Source organism: Oncorhynchus nerka, linkage group LG11 (assembly GCF_034236695.1).
Source record: "Oncorhynchus nerka isolate Pitt River linkage group LG11, Oner_Uvic_2.0, whole genome shotgun sequence".
NCBI classification, from domain to species: domain Eukaryota; kingdom Metazoa; phylum Chordata; class Actinopteri; order Salmoniformes; family Salmonidae; genus Oncorhynchus; species Oncorhynchus nerka.
Window position 1 is genome coordinate 37,195,835 of NC_088406.1, and position 23,748 is coordinate 37,219,582.

At 43.4% G+C, this 23,748-nt stretch overlaps 1 protein-coding gene and 1 pseudogene across 1 annotated transcript in view; both read left to right on the plus strand.

Moving 5' to 3' along the window:
• Positions 1-2,971: 2,971 nt before the first annotated feature.
• On the plus strand, positions 2,972-11,451 carry LOC115116540 (aryl-hydrocarbon-interacting protein-like 1; annotated as a pseudogene).
• Positions 11,452-20,059: 8,608 nt separating this feature from the next.
• The window catches only part of LOC115116539 (trafficking regulator of GLUT4 1-like), a 28,730-nt gene continuing 25,041 nt past the window's right edge, over positions 20,060-23,748 (plus strand). The window contains exon 1 of the mRNA XM_029645033.2: positions 20,060-21,197. Within this exon, the coding sequence (XP_029500893.1) occupies positions 20,781-21,197 (417 nt within the window). The 5' untranslated portion in view covers positions 20,060-20,780. The remainder of the gene's footprint in view (positions 21,198-23,748) is intronic.

Here is a 23,748-nt window from a genome sequence, read left to right on the forward strand (position 1 = left end):
AGCCCTGACCTCAACCCCATCAAACACCTTTGGGATGAATTGGATAGCCGACTGCGAGCCAGGCCTAATCATCCAACATCAGTGCCGACCTCACTAATGCTCTTGTGGCTAAATGGAAGCAAGTCCCCGCAGCAATGTTCCAATATCTAGTGAAAAGCCTTCCCAGAAGAGTGGAGGCTGTTATAGCAGCAAAGAGGGGACCAACTCCAAATTAATGCCCAGGATTTTGAAATGAGATGTTCGACGAGCAGTCCACATACTTTTGGCCATGTCGTGTATGTTTTATGTATATTTCCATACTATGAGGTTGAAATAATTCTGTGAAATTGTGAAAATGATGATAATGCCCTTTTAGTGTGAGAGCTGTTGGAAAATACCGCCTGAAATTACAGCCTGATTTGGTGGGATGGAATTTTGGCCTGTCTGGTTAATTAGTAAATTAGAAAGAGTTCCAAACCTCTTTGCCAATAACAGCTAGTTTTCCGTTTTCCCCCTCCACTCAGACCACTCCCAGACAGTCATAGCCAAATTCTTGCTTGAGAAACTGCTCTTTGCTAAGAAGCTGTTAATTATTTATTTTTTCATTTGAATTGAAAACAATCACAGTAAGGCACTTAATTGTTACCCAGAAATGATTTGATGTTGAGACAAAAACGGCTGCATTGCTGTTTATCTCTACACCTGTTGAAGATGTAACTGGGTGATTATGGTGCTGTAAGTCAGTCTTCGTGTCAGAGTGACTCACTCATAAAGCCTGCGTCACCCCACCCCCGCCGTTCTCTGATGCTCTCTCTCACTGTGTGTGTGTGTGTGTGTTGTAAATATATTAACATACAGTATGTGTTATACAGTAGACACAGGGTTAGGTCAAACTAGTTTTTCCTATTCAGACAGCAATGATATGTTTTCCATAGAACTGAACTCAAGTGCTCTATCACATTATAATCTCATCTTTGAGGACAATATATGAGGTAATTTCATTCACTAAGACTTCAGTCTTGAAGGACAATGAATATTGTCCGTTCATTCACTCAATTATTCATTCAACTGCTGCTCCTATGACCTACTAATTTCAGTAAAACCTGCTCATTTAAGTGTGTGTATACCTGACGCAGCCACACGAGGGCGACAAATCATCCTGTTACTAGCCTGGCCATGGTCCAGGTACATAAGGCGCTGTTGCACAATCCTGATTACCACATGATTGGTGAAATGCAAACTTGAGATCAGCTTGTTGTCTTATAGGGTCTAGTGTTCCACCTACTGTACATATGACCTTTAATGACCACATTATAGATTCATGATGCACTATAAAGCCATTAAAAAGACAGGTAACTGCCAAAATAAAGAAAACACCAACATAAAGTGTCTTAATAGTGCGTTGGGCCACTACGGTCCAGAACAGCATCAATGCACCTTGGCATTGATTCTACAAGTGTCTGGAGCTCTATTGAAAAGATCCGACACCATTCTTCCACAAGAAATTTGGTGTTTTGTTAATGGTAGTGGAAAACGCTATCTCAGGCACCACTCCAGAATCTCCCATAAGTGTTCAATTGGGTTGAGATCTGGTGACTGTGATGGCCATAGCATATGGTTTACATTGTTTTCATCCTCATCAAATCATTCAGTGTCCACTTGTGCCCTGTGGTTGGGGACATTGTCATCCTATGCGGGTATTTCCATGGTATACCCGCATAGGTATACATGACCCTATGCATGATGGGATGTTAACTGCTTCATTAACTCAGGACCCATACCTGTGTGGAAGCATCCTATTTTTATATACTTTGTATCCTTCATTTACTCAAGTGTTTCCATTATTTTGGCCGTTACCTGAAGGCTGTTTTGGTTCTTATTCGTATATTAGAGTAGCCTATTAGAGTTCCCTGAAAAGAGTTTGAATTTCCAGAAAAGAAACTCACACACCCTGATGTTCTCTTTACTTGAGTTGAAATGCTGCTCCACTATTTACTGGATTTGGCTGCAACACACACCACCACAGGAGCTTTGGATTTAAAACATACACACGTCTGCATGAATACACATGGGTGCGCTCACACACACACACACACTCACTCACACAGGCACGCATGGACGCACACACACACCACACATACACACCACTCAGCAGCACATATGGGATGCAGATGTGATGTATGAAGCTGGGGTCACAGAGTCCACAGTACCAGTGCTGGATAATTGCCTACCCTGACATTGGAGTCTTAAAGAGCACTGAGAAATGTCTATCTATTCATCCTGATATTGGTAAATCCAGGAAATTTCCTGTGGAATGGAAACCATGTTCTACTCTAAAATATCTAATACATTCTATTATATTCGCTTCTACCTCAGCAACACAGGATATTAAAAGGGAAGGAGTCGGACAGACCTTTATGAGATGGACGACGGTCTTCTTCTTTTCCCTTTGATCATGACTGAATAGAAACTAGAAGCTTTAGCAACACTTAATAATAAACCAGTAATAAACCATAATTACGAGTTATAAGCATGTATTTCAGATAGCAATATATCAATAACAGCCTCAAAATGTCTGATACTGTCTCAGAACCATTACTGGGTGAGAGTAGCAAGCCATCATAAGGATGTGCACGTTCTAAGTGCTTCACATTATGCCCCTATCACAATGATTTGTAACTGTGGGCTTGAAGTAGTGTTTTTTTTATCCCGTTCTGGATGTCTCCAGCAGATGATAGATTGTCATCAGGAGAAACGTTGAGAAGAGCTGATTGAGGGATGGATGAATGGGGGAAGGGGAGAAGGAGATGAGTGGAGGAGGGATTCTTAATCTCATTCTTTCTTTCCTAATCATCGAGGAGTAACATTAATGTGTGTTCATAACTCTCACACCTTCTATAGGCTACCTTAGCAGAAACATATACATACAGACACACAGCTATTTACAGTATTTACTGTACACAGACAGACATATAGGAAGATGTCTTCAGATATGGATGTGACCGTGCTCCTGGTGTGGAAGGCATCAAGACAACCATCCTGTATGGAGGGACAGCTGAGATGCCCCGGTTCATTACTGGGACCAAGGTAGGCCTCAATCTCTCCATCTCTACCTATTCCTCTGCGTAAACCTTTTTATCGCTATCCAAATTCATCCATTTCGATCTCTCTATCTATTTCATTTATAATCCTCAGTCTTTCTCTCTTTCTATTTCTCTCAATATGAATCTCTCGATCTATCTATTTTCACATAACTCCATCTATCGACTTTTCTATCCTCTTTCTCAAATAGTGGAGGTTTTCTCTAGGCCACAGACAGTTACTCGTCCAGGGCTTTGTCTCCAATTCCAAACGAATCTGATTACTGTGAAGAAGATGGTTGCAATAGATTCTAGAACATTATGTAGATTCTGAAAATAAAAAATAATGTTTGTTTCACTCAAATCAGGACAAATAAAATGGTCTTACTTATGGAGTCATATGACACTATTCATTCCATTAGTAATGACATGGTACAAGATATTATCCTGTTGCATCCTGCCTGTCAACAGGGACCACATACCCACAACAGTATGGTCAGTGCATAAAGGGGTGGCATTTGGTGGAACTGGAGAATCTGGAGGAAAATGACTCTGATCCGACTTTTCTCTAAACCACCCCTCCCTCTCTTCTTTTCTCTCCTCCACCTCTTTCATACCGTACATCCTCCTCCATTATCCCTATCCTCCTTTTACCCCCCCCACTCCTCCCCACCACCTCCTTCCCTCCTCCACAGGTAGCCTTCCATTTCTGTACCCAGCTGTGTGATGATTGTAAGGTGATAGACGACAGTAAGGGGCTGGACGTGCCCATGATTGAAAACATGTTCAAGCTGGAGATCTGGGAGACCCTGCTCACCTCCATGAAGATCGGAGAGGTGGCCGAGTTCTGGTGCGATGTCACTGTGAGTAGGACTCATTGTCCCACAATGCAGTGCCACGGTAGCATGATTCCAGATTCTAAACACCTCTCCAGAAGTCAACTGACTATCTCAATGAAAAAAGGGTTGTCCTAAGTGAACAACTATTTTACCTAGGGAGACGTTTCACAAAAGCTGAAAGGTATCAATCACATCAGAATATGAATATGATCAGAATAAGTGTCTCATGATGGTCGGCCTACATCTTACAAGGAACTAAAAGAGACACCACCCATTATTACAGTATTGTCAAAAACACAAAAGCATACCGAGTAAACACTTAAATATCTCCATAACTCTCTCAGTAGCATGAGGCACAATACAAACACACTGGAATATCATACACCTGATACAGGTGCTTTGTGGTCCCGTGTGTGTTCATCGCCAGTGTTGTGTCATAATGATGATAATCAGAAACAACATTAGGGACAGGTAAAAACAAACAGATTAGCTCTTGTGTCGTGTCAATGCTAATCTCAACCCACTATTAAAGAGGATCCAGGCATTTCTGTCAAGTCCCCTTTTATGCTATTTGTCCCTTCTGAGACAATTCAACACATCTCTAGTAAGCTATGAAAAGCACACATTTGTCGAAAATGTAGGCCCTACCTTCAGTTGTCTGTTTTATCTGTGCTCTTCAACGTATAATGTCTGCAATTGTAGGCTTTCCAGGGGTTTGGTTAAACATTTATATTTGGTAACACTTTATAGTCCATCTGTAGATGCTCTACAGACTATCTACAGTAACATTTCAATGAACTATCTACTAACCCTAACTCTAGCTTGAATCCTAACCTTAACCCTAAACTTAACCCTTACTTAACCTAACCCTAACCCTACCTCTAACCCTAACCCTTACCCTTAACCTAACCCTACCTCTAACCCTAACCCTAACCCTTATTCTAAACCTAACCCTAACCCTAACGCTTATCCTAAACCTAACTGTAACCCTAACCCTTACCCTAACCCTTATTCTAAACCTAACCCTAACGCTTATCCTAAACCTAACTGTAACCCTAACCCTTACCCTAACCCTTATTCTAAACCTAAACCTAAACCTAACCCTAACGCTTATCCTAAACCTAACTGTAACCTTAGCAAGCAGCTGCTTATCAACAGATATTTTGTTGATAGCATGACTATCTGTAGAGTATCTATAGATGGACTATCTGGACTATCCAAATAAAGTGTGAACTTACACTGAGTGCACAAAACATTAAGAACACCTTCCTAATATTGAGTTGCACCCCCCCGTTGAGCATGAACAACCCAGCTGCGTTGCAGTTTGTGACACAAACCGGTGCACCTGGCACTTACTACCATACCCCTTTCAAAGGCACTTATATTTTGTCTTGCCCATTCACCCACTGAATGGCACACGTACACAATTCATGTCTCAATGGTCTCGATGCTTAGAAATCCTTCTTTAACATGTCTCCTCCTCTTTTATTTAACTAGGAAAGTCAGTTAGTAGCAAATTCTTATTTACAACGACGGCCTACACCGGCCAAACCTGGACGACGCTGGGCCAATTGTGCGCCGCCCTATGGGACTCACAATCACAGCCAGTTGTGATACAGCCTGGATCCAAACCAGAGTGTCTGTAGTGACGCCTCAAGCACTGAGATGCAGTGCCTTAGACCGCTGAGCCACTCAGGGGCCCCTACACTGATCTACACTGATCTACACTGATTGAAGTGGATTTAACAAGTTTATCAATAAGGGATCACCTGGATTCACCTGGTCAGTCTATGTCATGGAAGAGCAGGTGGTCATAATGTTTTGTACACTCAGTGTTTATTTGTTCTATCAACAAAACCTGCTAGTGAGGGTAACCTAAGGTTGCTACTGTATCTACCACACCTGCTAGTGAGGGTAACCTAAGGTTGCTACTGTATCTACAACACCTGCTAGAGAGGGTAACCTAAGGTTGCTATCTACAACACCTGCTAGTGAGGGTAACCTAAGGTTGCTACTGTATCTACAACACCTGCTAGAGAGGGTAACCTAAGGTTGCTATCTACAACACCTGCTAGTGATGGTAACCTAAGGTTGCTACTGTATCTACAACACCTGCTAGTGAGGGTAACCTAAGGTTGCTACTGTATCTACAACACCTGCTAGTGATGGTAACCTAAGGTTGCTACTGTATCTACCACACCTGCTAGTGAGGGTAACCTAAGGTTGCTATCTACAACACCTGCTAGTGATGGTAACCTAAGGTTGCTACTGTATCTACCACACCTGCTAGTGAGGGTAACCTAAGGTTGCTACTGTATCTACAACACCTGCTAGAGAGGGTAACCTAAGGTTGCTATCTACAACACCTGCTAGTGATGGTAACCTAAGGTTGCTACTGTATCTACAACACCTGCTAGTGAGGGTAACCTAAGGTTGCTACTGTATCTACAACACCTGCTAGTGATGGTAACCTAAGGTTGCTACTGTATCTACAACACCTGCTAGAGAGGGTAACCTACGGTTGCTATCTACAACATCTGCTAGTGAGGGTAACCTAAGGTTGCTATCTACAACATCTGCTAGTGAGGGTAACCAAGGTTGCTACTGTACCTACAACACCTGCTAGTGAGGGTAACCTAAGGTTTCTACTGTATCTACAACACCTGCTAGAGAGGGTAACCTAAGGTTGCTATCTACAACACCTGCTAGTGAGGGTAACCTAAGGTTGCTACTGTATCTACAACACCTGCTAGTGAGGGTAACCTAAGGTTGCTACTGTATCTACAACACCTGCTAGAGAGGGTAACCTAAGGTTGCTATCTACAACACCTGCTAGTGAGGGTAACCTAAGGTTGCTACTGTATCTACAACACCTGCTAGAGAGGGTAACCTAAGGTTGCTATCTACAACACCTGCTAGTGAGGGTAACCTAAGGTTGCTACTGTATCTACAACACCTGCTAGTGATGGTAACCTAAGGTTGCTACTGTATCTACAACACCTGCTAGAGAGGGTAACCTAAGGTTGCTATCTACAACATCTGCTAGTGAGGGTAACCTAAGGTTGCTATCTACAACATCTGCTAGTGAGGGTAACCAAGGTTGCTACTGTACCTACAACACCTGCTAGTGAGGGTAACCTAAGGTTGCTACTGTATCTACAACACCTGCTAGAGAGGGTAACCTAAGGTTGCTATCTACAACACCTGCTAGTGAGGGTAACCTAAGGTTGCTACTGTATCTACAACACCTGCTAGAGAGGGTAACCTAAGGTTGCTACTGTATCTACAACACCTGCTAGTGAGGGTAACCTAAGGTTGCTATCTACAACACCTGCTAGTGATGGTAACCTAAGGTTGCTACTGTACCTACAACACCTGCTAGTGAGGTTAACCTAAGGTTGCTATCTGCAACACCTGCTAGTGAGGGTAACCTAAGGTTGCTACTGTATCTACAACACCTGCTAGTGAGGGTAACCTAATGTTTCTACAACACCTGCTAGTGAGGGTAGCCTAAGGTTGCTACTGTATCTACAACACCTGCTAGTGAGGGTAACCTAAGGTTGCTACTATATCTACAACACTTGCTAGTGAGGTTAACCTAAGGTTGCTACTGTATCTAAAACACCTGCTAGTGAGGGTAACCTAAGGTTGCTACTGTATCTACAACACCTGCTAGTGAGGTTAACCTAAGGTTGCTACTGTTTCTACAACACCTGCTAGTGAGGGTAACCTAAGGTTGCTACTGTATCTACAACACCTGCTAGAGAGGGTAACCTAAGGTTGCTACTGTATCTACAACACCTGCTAGTGAGGGTAACCTAAGGTTGATACTGTATCTACAACACCTGCTAGAGAGGGTAACCTAAGGTTGCTACTGTATCTACAAGACATGCTAGTGAGGGTAACCTAAGGTTTCTACTGTATCTACAACACCTGCTAGTGAGGGTAACCTAAGGTTTCTACTGTATCTACAACACCTGCTAGTGAGGGTAACCTAAGGTTGCTATCTACAACACCTGCTAATGAGGGTAACCTAAGGTTGCTACTGTATCTACAACACCTGCTAGTGAGGGTAACCTAAGGTTGTGTGTTCTAGTTTCATCTTTGGGTGACTTCTTTTCCCCCCAGTTATTTGTGTCTACTAGAGTCTGGCTGTGTGTGTATACGTGCATATATGTGTGCAAACTTCCGTATGCGTGTGTGTGTTTATACGTGCATGCATTTGTATGTGTATGTTGATGGAGGAGACAAACAGAAGGAGAACTTAGAGAGTGTGATTAATATGCAGCAGCTTCAACTTTCTCTAATCGCCTGTGATTACTGCTTACTCACCATGAACACAACCTGGGACGGGCTTTAAACCTGCTGGGGCACAGCCATTCATTCCTTATCTAGTAGCTACAACCTGGGTGCTTCACAGTAGGCTACATTCTGCGACCCTACTTGTGTTGAGGGTAAAATGAAGTGTTTACTCATCCCAACCAGCGGAGGGCGATATTGTTACATAGGAGACATAGTTCAGTTGAGGAGGAGAATTGGCAGAGTTTCACAATAACTTGTGTATTCACAAATACACCAGGGTCCTTTCTGGTTTAATTGATATACTAAGTATGACAGACAATGAGCAGTGTCGTACTCCACCCATTCAAAACAGTAGAAAAGGGGAAACCCCACTTAAACAAAATCTTATATCATATAGCTTTGGTCAGTTGTGACCAGTCTTTTCTTTTTTGCCTGTTTGCATGTTATTTTGGCATCAATACGTGTCACATATCAGTTTGCAAACAATGGAGAAAAAAAAGTAGTTAATAAAGCCACATACAAACATGTCTCTTTTTTGCTTTCTTGAGTAAGGCAGCTCCAAAAGTGTTCAACCTAGCTCAGTGCTTTCTGTGGTGGTGGTGGTGGTGGTGGTGTGGTGGTGGTGATGGTGGTGGTGATGGTGGTGGTGGTGTGGTGGTGGTGGTGATGGTGATGGTGATGGTGGTGGTGGTGATGGTGGTGGTGGTGGTGGTGGTGGTGATGGTGGTGGTGGTGGTGGTGGTGGTGATGGTGGTGGTGGTGATGGTGGTGGTGGTGGTGGTGATGGTGGTGGTGGTGATGGTGGTGGTGGTGGTGGTGGTGGTGATGGTGGTGGTGGTGATGGTGGTGGTGGTGGTGGTGGTGGTGGTGGTGGTGGTGGTGGTGGTGGTGGTGGTGGTGATGGTGGTGGTGGTGATGGTGGTGGTGGTGGTGGTGGTGGTGGTGGTGGTGGTGATGGTGGTGGTGGTGATGGTGGTGGTGGTGGTGGTGGTGGTGGTGGTGATGGTGGTGGTGGTGGTGCTGGGGAAGCCAGTGGAAAATACAGAGCGTGGGGGTTGGTAATGTTCTCTAGTTGCGCCGTCATAGGCTGTGTTCTGTCACTCATGGGGACACTACGTCACCACAAAATCTACAGGAACAGCTCTAAAATTCAAGCCCCATGGGTGCTGCCATAGAGTTACATTAGAAATGCCGTTCCAAGAAGGCTCAAGGTCATTGGCCACAGATAAAATGTGTTATATCACGTTATATCTACCGTAGCTTTGATTGGACTGATAATGTCAACATCATACTTTCAAAATCTTAGCTAGGAAGCTAGACAAGCATTAACCACCATGAATCACGTCGACAATCTAATGGCAAATCCTTTTCGATAAATTATATATAAAACGTATTGGTACTCATCGGCCATTGGACATAAACATTACACAACAAGTTGGAAATCGCAAATTCAACAATAAGTGGTTTGGAAGAAATCAGTGGCTAACTGCAAACGATGCAAAACAATCACTAGCCTGCTATTCAGTGGAGTGGGTGTGTGGTCCAAGTTTGGGTTTAAGGGTCTCTTTTCCAAGCTTAAAAGGATAAACATTCAACACGATGGGTCAGAAAAGGTTGAATACATTGGCCATGCTGTGAATCCAGCATGACTTCTGCCGCGTTCAAAAGAACTGGAAACTTGGAACTGGGAAATCTCAGACTTCAGTGCGTTCAAGAAAACTGGGAACTCATCTTGACGTCAGTTGGAGTTCTAGAAAGAGGCAGAGTTCCTGACTTGGAGTTCCGAGTTGGATGACCATTCGTAATGTATTTTCCCAGTCGGAGCAAATATTTTTCAGAGTTCCCACAAATCCCACAAGCACCATAAATCCAGAGAATGCCAGACTTTGATGACTTAAGTTTCATGACAAAATGTGCCCATAAGAAGGACCTCCGCACCACCTTCATGTTCAAGTGAGCACATCACAAGAAGGTGAGTTGAAAAATGTATTGTATGCTGCTGCATAAATGATGTAATATGCCAGGGAGATATGTATACTGTAGCTAAGAAAGTAATACTAAGTGTATGTTGTGTAGTAAGCTGTTAGTAGCCCATGTGCCTCACCCTAATAATTTGTTCCCCCTTCATAACTTAGCTTACCGTTTTGACTTGGTGGTGCACATGTAGCCTATAGCCTGTTTAATAGAAACGTAATCATTGAATATTGTAAGAGCTTTCATTGTCTGCTTATATGCCCCCTTTATTTATCAACGGTTCTGACTTGGTGTACAGGGAGAATACTGTAAGAACGGCCCATGTTCTGAATTCTGTCGCTGTACATTTCAAAAGTGCTGAACAAATAGTTATATTGACTGACAAGGCTCCGCTGATAGCCGGGTGTGGCAGTGGTAAGGATTTACTCCATGGTGCTGAAAAGAAAGCTCTGCTGTTGGGACAGCTTTGTGTAGGCCGTAACAGTTTGTGGTTTAGTGTTATGTAGTGGCTTTGCTGGCATGTATCTAAAAAAATTGGGGAGTTTGCCCCACCAGGATTTACATGGTAAAATCGCCACTGGCTCTGATTAACTTTGCTTACCCCGTCTTTCTGACTCTCTCTCCCCAGCACACTGGCCTCTACCCCCTGGTGGCCACACACACACATTGCGGAGGGCAAGGACCCTGTGGACTGGCACATCCATTCGTGTGGCATGGCCAACATGTTTGCCAACCACACCCTGGGCTATGATGACCTGGACCAGCTACAGAAGGAGCCTCAGCCTCTCTACTTTGTACTGGAACTGGTCAGGGTTAGAGGGAAACACTGGAATGGAGACATACACAGAGACACAGATATTGTACACACGTACAGACACATAAATACACAAATATTGCGTGTGTTTGGTTTTACTATCCTTGTGGGGACCAGAAGTCAAGGAAAATTCTATTTTAAGCTTAAGGTTTAGGGTTATGGTTACAATTAGGGTTAGGGTTAGAATTAGAGTTAGGGGTTAGGTTTAGGGTTAGGGGTTAAGGTTAGGGTTATGGAAAATATGAATAAATTGTTTGGTCCCCACAGGGATAGTAAAACAAATGTGCGTGTGTGTGTGTGTGTGTGTGTGCGTGCCTGACTGCCTGTCTGTGTATCCCAGGTGCACCGGCCCAGTGAGTATGACAGGGAGTCGTGGGCTCTGAATGATGAGGAGAGGCTGAAGGCTGTGCCCTTGTTCTACGGCCAGGGGAACATGATGGTGTGGATCGAGGGCCTGTTCTGACATGGCCCAGGAGATATGCACATATGGAGGGGGAGGGTCAATATTAAAGTGGACAGCAGAGATGGGGCTTGTGGAGGAAGAGGGAAGGGACGGGCAGTAACAAATCCTACGTCATTGTTACTTATTTATCTTAGTTTGTTTGGTGATCAATCCATTTGGGTAGAACATATATCCATTATGTCTGACTTGAATGGTTCAAACGCAACAAGTACTGTATCTAGTCATAAAGGGCAAATATATATATATATATTTTTCCCCACCTATATTTAACCAGGTGTGCTAGTTGAGAACAATTTCTCATTTACAACTGCGACCTGGCCAAGATAAAGCAAAGCAGTGCGACACAAACAACAACACAGAGTTACACATGGAATAAACAAGCATACAATCAAAAATACAATAGAAAAAGTCTATGTACAGTGTGTGCAAATCAGGTAAGATAAGGGAGGTAAGGCAATAAATAGGCCAATTTAGCAATTAAACACTGAAGTAATAGATGTGCAGAAGATGCAGGTGCAAGCAGAGATACTGGGGTGCAAAGGAGCAAAAAAATAAATAAATAAATAACAGTATGGGGATGAGGTAGTTGGATGGGCTATTTACAGATGGGCTATGTACAGGTGCAGTGATCTGTGAGCTGCTCTGACAGTTGGTGCTTAAAGCTAGTGAGGGAGATATGAGTCTCCAGCTTCAGTGATTTTTTTGCAATTCATTCCAGTCATTGGCAGCAGAGAACTGGAAGGAAAGGCAGCGAAAGGAAGAATTGGCTTTGGGGGTGACCAGTGAAATATACCTGCTGGAGTGGAGTGTGTGCTACGGGTGTGTGCTGCTATGGTGACCAGTGAGCTGAGATAAGGCGGGGCTTTAACTAGCAAAGACTTATAGATGACCTGGAGCCAGTGGGTATGGCGACGAATATGAAGCAAGGGCCAGCCAACGAGAGCATACAGGTCGCAGTGGTGGGTAGTATATGGGCCTTTTGTGACAAAACGGATGGCACTGTGATAGACTGCATCCAATTTGCTGAGTAGAGTGTTGGAGGCTATTTTTTAAATTACATCGCCGAAGTCAAGGATCGGCATGATAGTCAGTTTTACGAGGGTATGTTTGGCAGCATGAGTGAAAGAAAAGAGTCGGCCCAAGAATTTAACCCTGAGGAACCCCCATAGAGAGTGCCAGAGGTTCGGGCAACAGGCCCTCCGATTTGACAGACTGAACTCTGTCTGAGAAGTAGTTGGTGAACCAGGCGAGGCAATCATTTGAGAAACCAAGGCTGTCGAGTCTGCCGATAAGAATGTGGTGATTGACAGAGTCGAAAGCCTTGGCCAGGTCGATGAATACACCTGCACAGTATTGTCTCTTATCGATGGCGGTTATGATATCGTTTAGGACCTTGAGCGTGGCTGAGGTGCACCCATGACCAGCTCGGAAACCAGATTGCATAGCGGAGAAGGTACGGTGGTATTCGAAAAGGTTGGTGATCTGTTTGTTAACTTGGCTATTGAAGACCTTAGAAAGGCAGGGTAGGATAGATATTGGTCTGTAGTAGTTTGGGTCTAGAGTGTCTCCCCCTTTGAAGAGGGGGATGACCGCGGCAGCTTTCCAATCTTTGGGGATCTCAGACGATACAAAAGAGAGGTTGAACAGGCTAGTAATAGGGGTTACAACAATTACGGCGGATAATTTTAGAGAGGGTCCAGATTGTCTAGCCCGGCTGATTTGTAGGGGTCCAGATTTTGCAGCTCTTTGAGAACATTAGCTATCTGGATTTGGGTGAAGGAGAAATGGGGAGGCTTGGGCAAGTTGCTGTTGGGGGTGCAGAGCTGTTGACTGGGGTAGGGGTAGCCAGTTGGAAAGCATGGCCAGCCGTAGAAAAATGCTTATTGAAAATCTCAATTATCGTGGATTTATCGGTGGTGACAGTGTTTCCTTGCCTCAGTGCAGTGGGCAGCTGGGGTGAGGTGTTCTTATTCTCCATGGACTTTACAGTGTCCCAGAACTTTTTGGAGTTTGTGCTACAGGATGCAAATTTCTGTTTGAAAAAGCTAGCCTTTTCTTTCCTAACTGCCTATGTATATTGGTTCCTAACTTCCCTGAAAAGTTGCATATCGCTGGGGCTATTCGATGCTAATGCAGTACGCCACAGGATGATTTTGTGCTGGTCAAGGGCAGTCAGGTCTGGAGTGAACCAAGGGCTATATCTGTTCCTGGTTCAATTTTTTTTGAATGGGGCATGCTTATTTAAGATGGTGAGGAAAGCACTTTTAAAGAATAACCAGGCATCTTCTACTGACGGAATGAGGTCAATATCGATCTACGATACCCGGGCAAGGTCGATTAGAAATGCCTGCTCGCTGAAGTGTTTAAGGGAGCGTTTGACAGTGATGATGGGTGGTCGTTTGACCGCAGACCCATTACGGACGCAGGCAATGAGATCCTGGTTGAAGACAGCAGAGGTGTATTTGGAGGGCAGGTTGGTTAGGACGATATCTATGAGGGTGCCCGTGTTTATGGATTTGGGGTTGTACCTGGTAGGTTCATTGATCATTTGTGTGAGATTGAGGGCATCAAGCTTAGATTGTAGGATGGCCGGGGTGTTAAGCATGTCCCACTTTAGGTCACCTAACAGCACGAGCTTTGAAGATAGATGGGGGGCAATCAATTCACATATGGTGTCCAGGGCACAGCTGGGGGCAGAAGGTGGTCTATAGCAAGCAGCAACGGTGAGAGACTTGTTTCTGGAAAGGTGGATTTTTAAAAGTAGAAGCTCAAATTGTTTGGGCAAATGTTAAAAATGTTAAAGTTAGGGATGGAAATTTCAGGGATTTTGGTGGCCTTCCTAAGCCAGGATTCATACATGGCTAGGACATCCGGCTTGGCAGAGTGTGCTAAAGCAGTGAAGAAAAAAAACATAGGAAGGAGGCTTCTAATGTTAACATGCATGAAACCAAGGCTTTTACGGTTACAGAGGTCAACAAATGAGAGCGCCTGGGGAATCAGAGTGGAGCTAGGCACTGCAGGGCCTGGGTTAACCTCTACATCACCAGAGGAACAGAGGAGGAGTAGGATAAGAGTATGGCTAAAGACTATAAGAACTGGTTGTCTAGTACGTTCGGAACAGAGAGTAAAAGGAGCAGGTTTCTGGGAACAGTAGGATAGATTCAAGGCATAATGTACGACAAAGGTATGGTAGGATGTGAATACAGTGGAAGTAAACCTAGGCATTGAATGACGATGAGATAGGTATTGTCTCTAGAGACACCATTTAAACCAGGTGAGGTCACCGCATGTGTGGGAGATGGAACAAAAGGGTTATAGCTAAGGCATATTGAGCAGGCCTGGAGGCTCCACAGTGAAATAAGACAATAATCACTAACCAAAACAGCAATGGACAAGGCATATTGACATTAGGGAGAGGCATGCATAGCTGAGTGTTCATAGGGTCCAGTGAGTAGTTAAGCTGGCTGGAGACACGGCAATTCAGACAGCTTGCGGGCCGGGGCTAGCAGGCTAGCAGAAGGGCCTTAGAGGGACGTTGCAACGGAAGAAGTCTGTTGTAGCCCCCTCATGCGGTTACGTCGGCAAACCTGTCGTGATGGATCCACAGGACTCCGTGTAGTAAAAGTGTCCAGGCCAATTGGCAAAATAAAAAACGTCAAGCTTGGTTGTAGATTATGTACTTATCAGGTTTTGAATGAATATAGCCTTTTATTCTTTCCTTTAATCCATGGATTTTCACACACTTACAAAGTTTCTACCCTCAATGATGGGTTTCTACACTCCATGGGGTGGCAGGTAGCCTAGTGGTTATAGTGTTGAACTAGTAACTGAAAGGTTGCAAGATCAAATCCCTGAGCTGACAAGGTAAAAATATGTTGTTCTACCCCTGAACAAGGCAGTTAACCCACTGTTCCTAGGCTGTCATTGTAAACAAGAATTTGTTCTTAACTGACTTGCCTAGTTAAATAAAGGTTCAAAAAAAGAAGTGTAGTCATTTCTCTGTATCTTGTTGCCACCATTACATTCCACTAGGTGGCATTATTTCAATAGCATAGACCTCAGGGCTAAATACTGTACTATCAAAGTATACTTCTGATATATCAATAACAAAGTAACAAAGAGGATAATTAATTCACCAGTATGGCACAATGGCAGGACGTTCTCCAACAGATGGCTTTCTAAAACAGAGGCTTCTAGCGTGTATTCCAGCCCAGCACTAACATACCTGATTACACTAATCACGGTCCAGACTGAAGGCTTTGATTAGTTGATTAATGGAAACTGGTGGTGTTCGTGCTGGGCTGGGGCAAAAGCCTGTCCATGCAGTTGCTCACCAGGAGCATAGTTGGGGAACTCTGCTTTAGATTTGGAGAACCCTGCTCTAAGTTAATGTGTTGACCTGATATGCTTTCTGATGGCCTGCATGTTAACATGAAGGATCACTTTTCTGTGAAAGGAATGATAGGTGATTGAAGTGTCTGAGTGATAGGGGCCACATGCAGGTTAGTGATGGAAACACTCCCACAGTAACATGACAGACAGCACACCCACCCACCCACAGCTGGCTCCAGTAGGCTCCGTACAATAATATAAATGTCTGAGACACGTGTGTGTGTGTGTGTGTGTGTGTGTGTGTGTGTGTGTGTGTGTGTGTGTTGTGTGTGTGTGTGTGTTTGCTTGTTTGTGTGTGAGTAATACAGAGTGCTCAGGATGAGTAATGCCCCTGGGGTTTAGGAAACAGCTGAAGGTAGATTGCATGGCAAACAAACAAACATTTGACAAACGGGGGACATTTTGTTAGTCCCCACGAGGTCAAATGCTACTTCTAGGGGGTTAAGGTTAGGGTTAAGGGGTAAGAGTACGGATTACATTTTAGGGTTAGGGGTTAGGGAAAATATCATTTTTAATGGGACTGAATTGTGTGTCCCCACAAGGTTAGCTGTACAAGACTGTGTGTGTGTGTGTGTGTGTGTGCGTGTGTGTACAGTATCAGGTCGATGGCATACAGAGAGCTCACTTTCATTCAGGGAATCCCCTATCTGTCATGTCCTTTTCTCTGTACACTCAGAAAAAAGGGTTCTTTGGTGTTCTTTATAGAACCTTTAGATTTTTCTTGAGGAGATTCAAGAACCTAAAAAGGTTACAGTGCCTTCGGAAAGTATTTAAACCACTTTACTTTTTTTACAGCCTTATTCTAAAATGTATTCAAATGATCATTCGACACACAATAACCCATAATGACAAAGGAAATACAAGTTTTTAGATAATTTAGCAAATGTATTTTAAAATAAAAAATGGAAATATCACATTTGCATAAGTATTCAGACCCTTTACTCAGTACTTTGTTGAAGCATCTTTGGCAGCGATTACAGCCTCGAGTCTTCTTGGGTATGACACTACAAGCTTGGCACACCTGTATTCAGAGAGTTTGTCCCTTTCTTTTCTGCAGATCCTTCTGCGTTGTCTTGGCTGTGTGCTTGGTGTCATTGTCCTGTTGGAAGGTGAACCTTTACCCCAGTCTGTGATCCTGAGTGCTCGGGAGCAGGTTTTCATCAAGGATCTCTCTGTACTTTGCTCCCTTCATCTTTGCCCTGATCCTGACTAGCCTCCCAGTCCCTGCTGCTGAAAAACAACCCCACAGCATGAAGCTGCCACTGCCATGCTTCACCGTAGGGATGGTGCCAGGTTTCCTCCAGACATTATGCATGGCATTCAGACCAAAGAGTTCAATCTTGGTTTCATCAAACCGGAGAATCTTGTTTATCCTGGTCTGAGAGCCTTCAGGTGACTTTTGGCCTTTTACTGAGGATTAGCTTCCGTCTGGCAACTCTACCGTAAAGCCTGATTGGTGGAGTGCTGCAAAGATGGTTGTCCTTCTGGTAGGTTCTCCCATTTCTACAGAGGAACTCTAGAGCTCTGTCAGAGTGACCATCGGGTTCTTGGTCACATCCCTGACCAATCAATCAATCAATCAAATGTATTTATAAAGCCCTTCTTACATCAGCTGATGTCACAAAGTGCTGTACAGAAACTCAGCCTAAAACCCCAAACAGCAAGCAGTGCAGGTGTAGAAGCACGGCCAAGGCCCTTCTACCCAGATTGCTCAGTTTGGCCCTGGCAGCCAGCTCTAGGAAGAGACTTGGTGGTTCCAAACTTCTTCCATTTAAGAATGATGGGGTCCACTGTGTTCTTGGGGACCTTCAATGCTGCAGACATTTCTTTGGTACCCTTCCCCTGATCTGTGCCTCGACACAATCCTGTCTCTGAGCTCTATGGACAATTAATTTGACCTCATGGCTTGGTTTTTGCTCTGACATGCACTGTCAACTATGGGACCTTATATAGACCGCTGTGTACCTTTCCATATCATGTCCAATAAATTTAATTGACCACAGGTGGACTCCAATCAAGTTGTAGAAACATCTCAAGGATGATCAATGGAAACAGGATGCACCTGAGCTCAATTTTGTGTCTCATAGTAAAGGGTCAGAATACTTATGTAAATAAGGTATTTATGTTTTTTATGAGTGAAAGTTTACAACCTAGGTGCACAGGTTGAGAGAAATTTGATTAATCAAGGTGACAGACATTTACACATTCAATACCACCTTGAACAACCGTGCCTGCATCTAGCTGATCTAGATTGTAATCATTAGTCCAACAGTTGCAAATGAGAGTTTCTATTGGACAAATTCAGGTATGTTTTCCCCGTTTCATTCCGTTTGCTTCCGTATAAGAAACTTTTTTTTCAACAGAATCGGCAGAATGAATACACCCCTGATCACACGCAAACTGTGTAAGTCTATGGAAGGGGGTGAGAGCCACGTGCCTCATAGGTTTTGTAGTGAAGTCAGTGTACCCAGAGGAGAACGAAAAATAGCTGTCCTCCGGCTACACCATGGTGCTACCCTACAGTGTGCTGTTGAGGCTACTGTAGACCTTCATTGCAAAACAGTGTGTTTTAATCAATTATTTGGTGACGTGAATATATTTAGTATAGTTTTATCTAAAAAGGATAACGTTTTAATGTTTCACTATTTTTATTTTTATTAAATTCACCGAGGGTCCTTTCCTTCCTCCTCTGAGGAGACTCCACTGATGTCTGCATAGGATTTTGTCTTCATTTGATGTTTTTGCTCATTTTTTCTTCTCTGCAACCAGTCACACAAAAACACATACTGTATTCATGGTAGGTATCCCCGTGGCTAAGGAGTTGGACCTGTGTCCGAAAGGAGGCCAGTTCGATTCCTGGGGCCGGGCACTGGAAAAAAAAACGGGCTGAGTTGATCTGACAACTGGAGGGCTGTTGGGTTCACATCCTCAAATCTCCATCCAGGGGCGCTGCACTGCAGCTTGAACAAGTGCTCGTCTCAACTGTATGTGTGAGGTCTGCTGTTTGGAGGGTTGAGAACGGAGCAGAAGACACATTTTTGTTGTTCACTGTAACTATTTGACAAAGTTGTATTGCATTGTATTGTAAAGAAGTCAGCCAGAGTTGGCTTGGGCCATCATTCAAACAAAGACATGCCTTCCTGCCCACCAGTGCATATTTCAGAAATATGTTTGCATATAATGACAATACATTCAAAAAAATATCCTGGTATTATATTGTCCATTACATAATTGTTTATTAAATTATATTGTTAGCTAAAAATATGACTATTTAATAGTAGTAGCCATAATTCATAAATGTCACCATGCAGGGTTCTGTATGGAACCATTTTGGTTCAGTGAAGAAGAACCTCTAGGGTTCTGATCCATATATGAAGCAAGCGATAGAACCCTTTTGTGTTCTATAAGGAACCTTTTTTTCGAAGAGTGTAGGACACATAAACAGACATCACCAACCTGCCCTTCAAGAACCTCACTTCTCATAGGTCCTCATTTTGGACCAAAGCAGCAGAAAACATAGTGCTATCAACCATTTAAATGCAGGAAGACATATTTCAGTTGAATACATTCAGTTGGACAACTGACTAGGTATCCCCCTTTCCCTTATCATTACATGTAGCACTTTACGGCTTTCTATACAGTACATATTATCAATCTAGTTAGAACTTTAAATGCTGTATCCGGAAAAAAATGTGCCCACTGTTTATAATCAGTCGATACAGAATGTGGATGGAAGCCTAAATTCAAGTTTGAACTACAAAGTTTCTATGTCATTATCCACAAATTAAACCAACACCCGTGGTAGGTTATTGATTTGGTATCAATTGACCAGTAGGCTATATCAGGTTCCTGGTAAAGGGAGCCTAGTGGAAGACAGTTAACATTTATACCACACCGTGTACACATGCTCAACCACGCGTGACCTCGGGACATTGAGTAAATCTACACAATCAAACCTAAGATCATCAATACTATTTCGACAATAGTAAAATAGTCAAAGTGGCCTATATTAGGCTATACTAGACGAAGTGTTGATACGTCCCACGCGGGGATCAAAGCGCCAGAGAGATTACGCCCTGTCTCTACTTCCCCTGGCGCGCTTCCATAGTGGTGCTGATGTTGGGAAACACCGAAGGAGAGAAAGAAGGGGAGGAGAGGGGTGGGGTGGGGATGGGAGGGGGCGCCACACTGCTCTGCTACAAGTTCAACCCAGTGGCTCTGTCGCTGCAGCGTGAGAAACAGCCTTGAGACACGGCCCGTTGCGGAACAACACACAGGACACAAACTCACTTTCTCTGATTCTGGGCGTATATTTGAGAGAAAGTAATCTGTTTTCCGTCCATCTTTATTATTTTGAATGAAAAATAAAACGTTTATTTGCGCGGTATATAAAGCTGGTAATAATAGAGCATTGCGGTGGGGTTAAAAAGGCAGGCGACAGGCGCTTCACTGAGTGATTTGTTCCTTGGCTCAGGCGTTATATATGGAGAGAGGGAGTGCACATTTCAGAGATCGCTTTCTGATAGCGAGTGTGGATTGAATGGAACTGCGGAATTGAGACGGAAGGCATTATTCTTGATTGTAGATGAAGAATGATACACAAATCCAACGGGAAAAATACCACTAATTTTTAAAATCTCTAATTGAAAGGGGTTTATTTATAACGCATGTGGATGACATAGCCTACCTAAATGGTGCATTAGTATACATATCAACTTGCCACGCAATTGGTTAAATTGTCTAGTCTTAGTCTTACAGTTTATTGCAACATCGAAAGAAATTGGATAATTAATCTTGGCACGATTCAAATAAATCAAATGTATTAGGTCAAATAATGGGAATTTAGCACCACTCTAACCAGTCTTAGTACTTTACACGATTAGGCATTTATTTTTCCTCTATTGGAAACTAATTTAAATATTTGGAATTTTGAAGAAATGGCAATCAACACAGACACTGAATTCGAGAAATCTAACCTGGGAAAGAGCGGCGGCGCGCCCGCCAACGAGTCTCAGGAGACCGAGAAACTTCTCAACCTCGTAACCAAGGAGCCTGCTGGCGGCAACGGTATGAAAATGTCCTCCTCCTTTACCATCAACGTGGGGAGCGAAAATAACCTGGATGCGGACCAGAACGGTCACAGTGTACCCTTTAGGTCGGGCTCTGCGGGGCACCTGACCGCTGCCCCCCCCTCCCCGTCCCGGGTCAGTTTGAGTCGCAGTCGCACCTCTTCCATCGGGAACGCCGCGGTCCAAGAGGCGCAAAAGCCCAAGGACTATCTCATACTGGTCATATTGTCCTGTTTCTGCCCTTTCTGGCCCGTCAGCATTGTTGCTTTGGCATATTCAATTATGGTAAGTGGATGTCCATCGTCTGTCTAGGAAAGTGGGGTCTAAAAACACCTGTCGTTTCTTGTCATTTCACTGTTCATCGTTGTCCATGTTGTATTTATATAGAGAACATTGGGGGATAAGGGAATCATAATTTGGTCTACGACCTTTTGCCACTACATCGTAGCCCTATAGCACAGATTACCTGCCAGAAATGTAAAGGTAATTTCCGATGTTGCCAACATATGCAGTGTTTACCTTGAAAGCGGTCTCCGCTAACACGGAAACATTGCCTTAAAATGGCAATCTTGCTGTAACGCTGAATTTCCGCGATATGGATTGAATAGAGTCCTACATCTAAAACACTGTTCAACAAATGATGTTTGTGATAAAGGGAAAAGGATAGTATATCAAACACATTCCTGTTCCCAGGAACTGTCTTTAGCCTACCTTGTGGGAAGGGGAGGGGGGGGGGGGGGGGGGGCACACTCGATTACAGCCCTCCCTGCTGCTTCATTCAGAAAAGATCTGCAGCATAGCTGCACTTCCTGTACAGGGTGCCTTGATGTCCCAGCTAGACAATCATATACAGTGTTGGCACATTGATGTAGCCTTTGTTGCAGCAGATCTATCAATGAGTATGCTGTCCAGAATGATGTTGTTTTTAAGCAACATTGTTTCTGGTTTCAATATATGCATAAAGGGGCCGATTTACAGGCCATTTAAACTAGGAAGTTGCATCCTGCGGTGAAACATCAGAAGCCATTTGCTTTCAATGGAAGCAAAGCGAGATATCGTGACCAGTGTGACTAATCGAAGCTCACCACAGCTTCCAACCCCTACTGGATTGTCTGACAATGGCTGTTGATACGTAGCACTACCAAGCTTTCTTTCTATCTTGTTAGCACCCACATGAGGGCGAGGCTAGCGTGAGTGGGGCGAATTCTCCTTGAGCAGCGTAAAAGGCCGGTTAAGCCCTGACTTTGCGAATATTGGAAAGATTAAAACGAGCTCACAGAACAGTGGTCGTAAAGAAAAAAGAGCAATATTCTTACCTCAATTGATATCCAAGTACAATATATTCTGTAGCAACATACAGTACCAGTCAAAAGTTTGGACACACCTACTCATTCAAGGTTTTCTCTTTAGTTTTTCTATTTTCTACATTGTAGAATAATAGTGAAGACATCAGAACTATGAAATAACACATATGGAACCATGTAGTAACCAAAAAAGTGTTAAACAAATCAAAATATATTTTATATTTGAGATTCTTCAAAGTAGCCACCCTTTGTCTTGACAGCTTTGCACACTTGGCATTCTCTCAACCAGCATCATAAGGTACCTGGGATGCATTTCAATTAACAGGTGTGCCTTGTTAAAAGTTAATTTGTGGAATTTCTTTCCTTTGTAATGCATTTGAGCCAATCAGTTGTGTTGTGACAAGGTAGGGGAGGTATACAGAAGTTAGCCCTATTTGGTAAAAAACCAAGTCCATATTTTATGGCAAGAACAGCTCAAATAAGTAAACGGAAATGACAGTCCATCATTACTTTAAGAGATGAAGGTCAGTCAATACGGAAAATTTAAAGAATTCTGAAAGTTTCTTCAAGTGCAGTCGCAAAAACCATCAAGTGCTATTATGAAACTGGCTCTCATGAGGATCAACACAGGAAAATAAGACCCAGTTACTTTGCTGCAGAGGATAAATTCATTAGAGTTCAAGTAACAGACACATCTCAACATGAACTGTTCAGAGGAAACTGCATGAATCAGGCCTTCATGGTCTGCTGCTAAAGGACACCAATTAGAGGAAGAGACTTGCTTGGGCCAAGAAACAGGAGCAATGGACATTTTACCGGTAGAAATCTGTCCTTTGGTCTGATGAGTCCAAATATGAATTTTTTTTGTTCCAACCACCGTGTCTTTGTGAGATGCAGAGTAGGTGAACAGATGATCTCTGCATGTGTTGTTCCCACCGTGAAGCATGGAGGAGGAGGTGTGATGGTGTGGGGATGCTTTGCTGGTGACACTGTCTGTGATTTATTTAGATTTCAAGGCACACTTAACCAGCATGGCTACTACAGTATTCTGCAGTGATACGCCATCCCATCTGGTTTACGTTTAATGGGACAGTCATTTGTTTTTCAACAATACAATGATCCAAAACACATCTCCATGTATGGGCTATTTGACCAAGAAGAAGGGTGAAGGTGCTGCATCAGATGACCTGGCATCCACAATCACCCAACCTCAACCCAATTGAGATGGTTTGGGATGAGTTGGACTGCAGAGTGAAGGAAAAGCATCCACCAAGTGCTCAGCATATGTGGGAACTCCTACAAAACGGTTGAAAAAGTATTCCTCGATTTGGTTGGTTGAGAGAATGCCAAGAGTGTGCAAAGCTGTCATCAAGCAAAGAGTGGCTACTTTGAAGAATCTAAAATACAAAATATATTTTGATTTGTTTAACACTTTTTTGGTTACCACATGATTCCATGTGTTATTTCATAGTTTTGATGTCTTCACTATTATTCTACAATGTAGAAAATAGTAAAAATAAAGAGAAACCCTT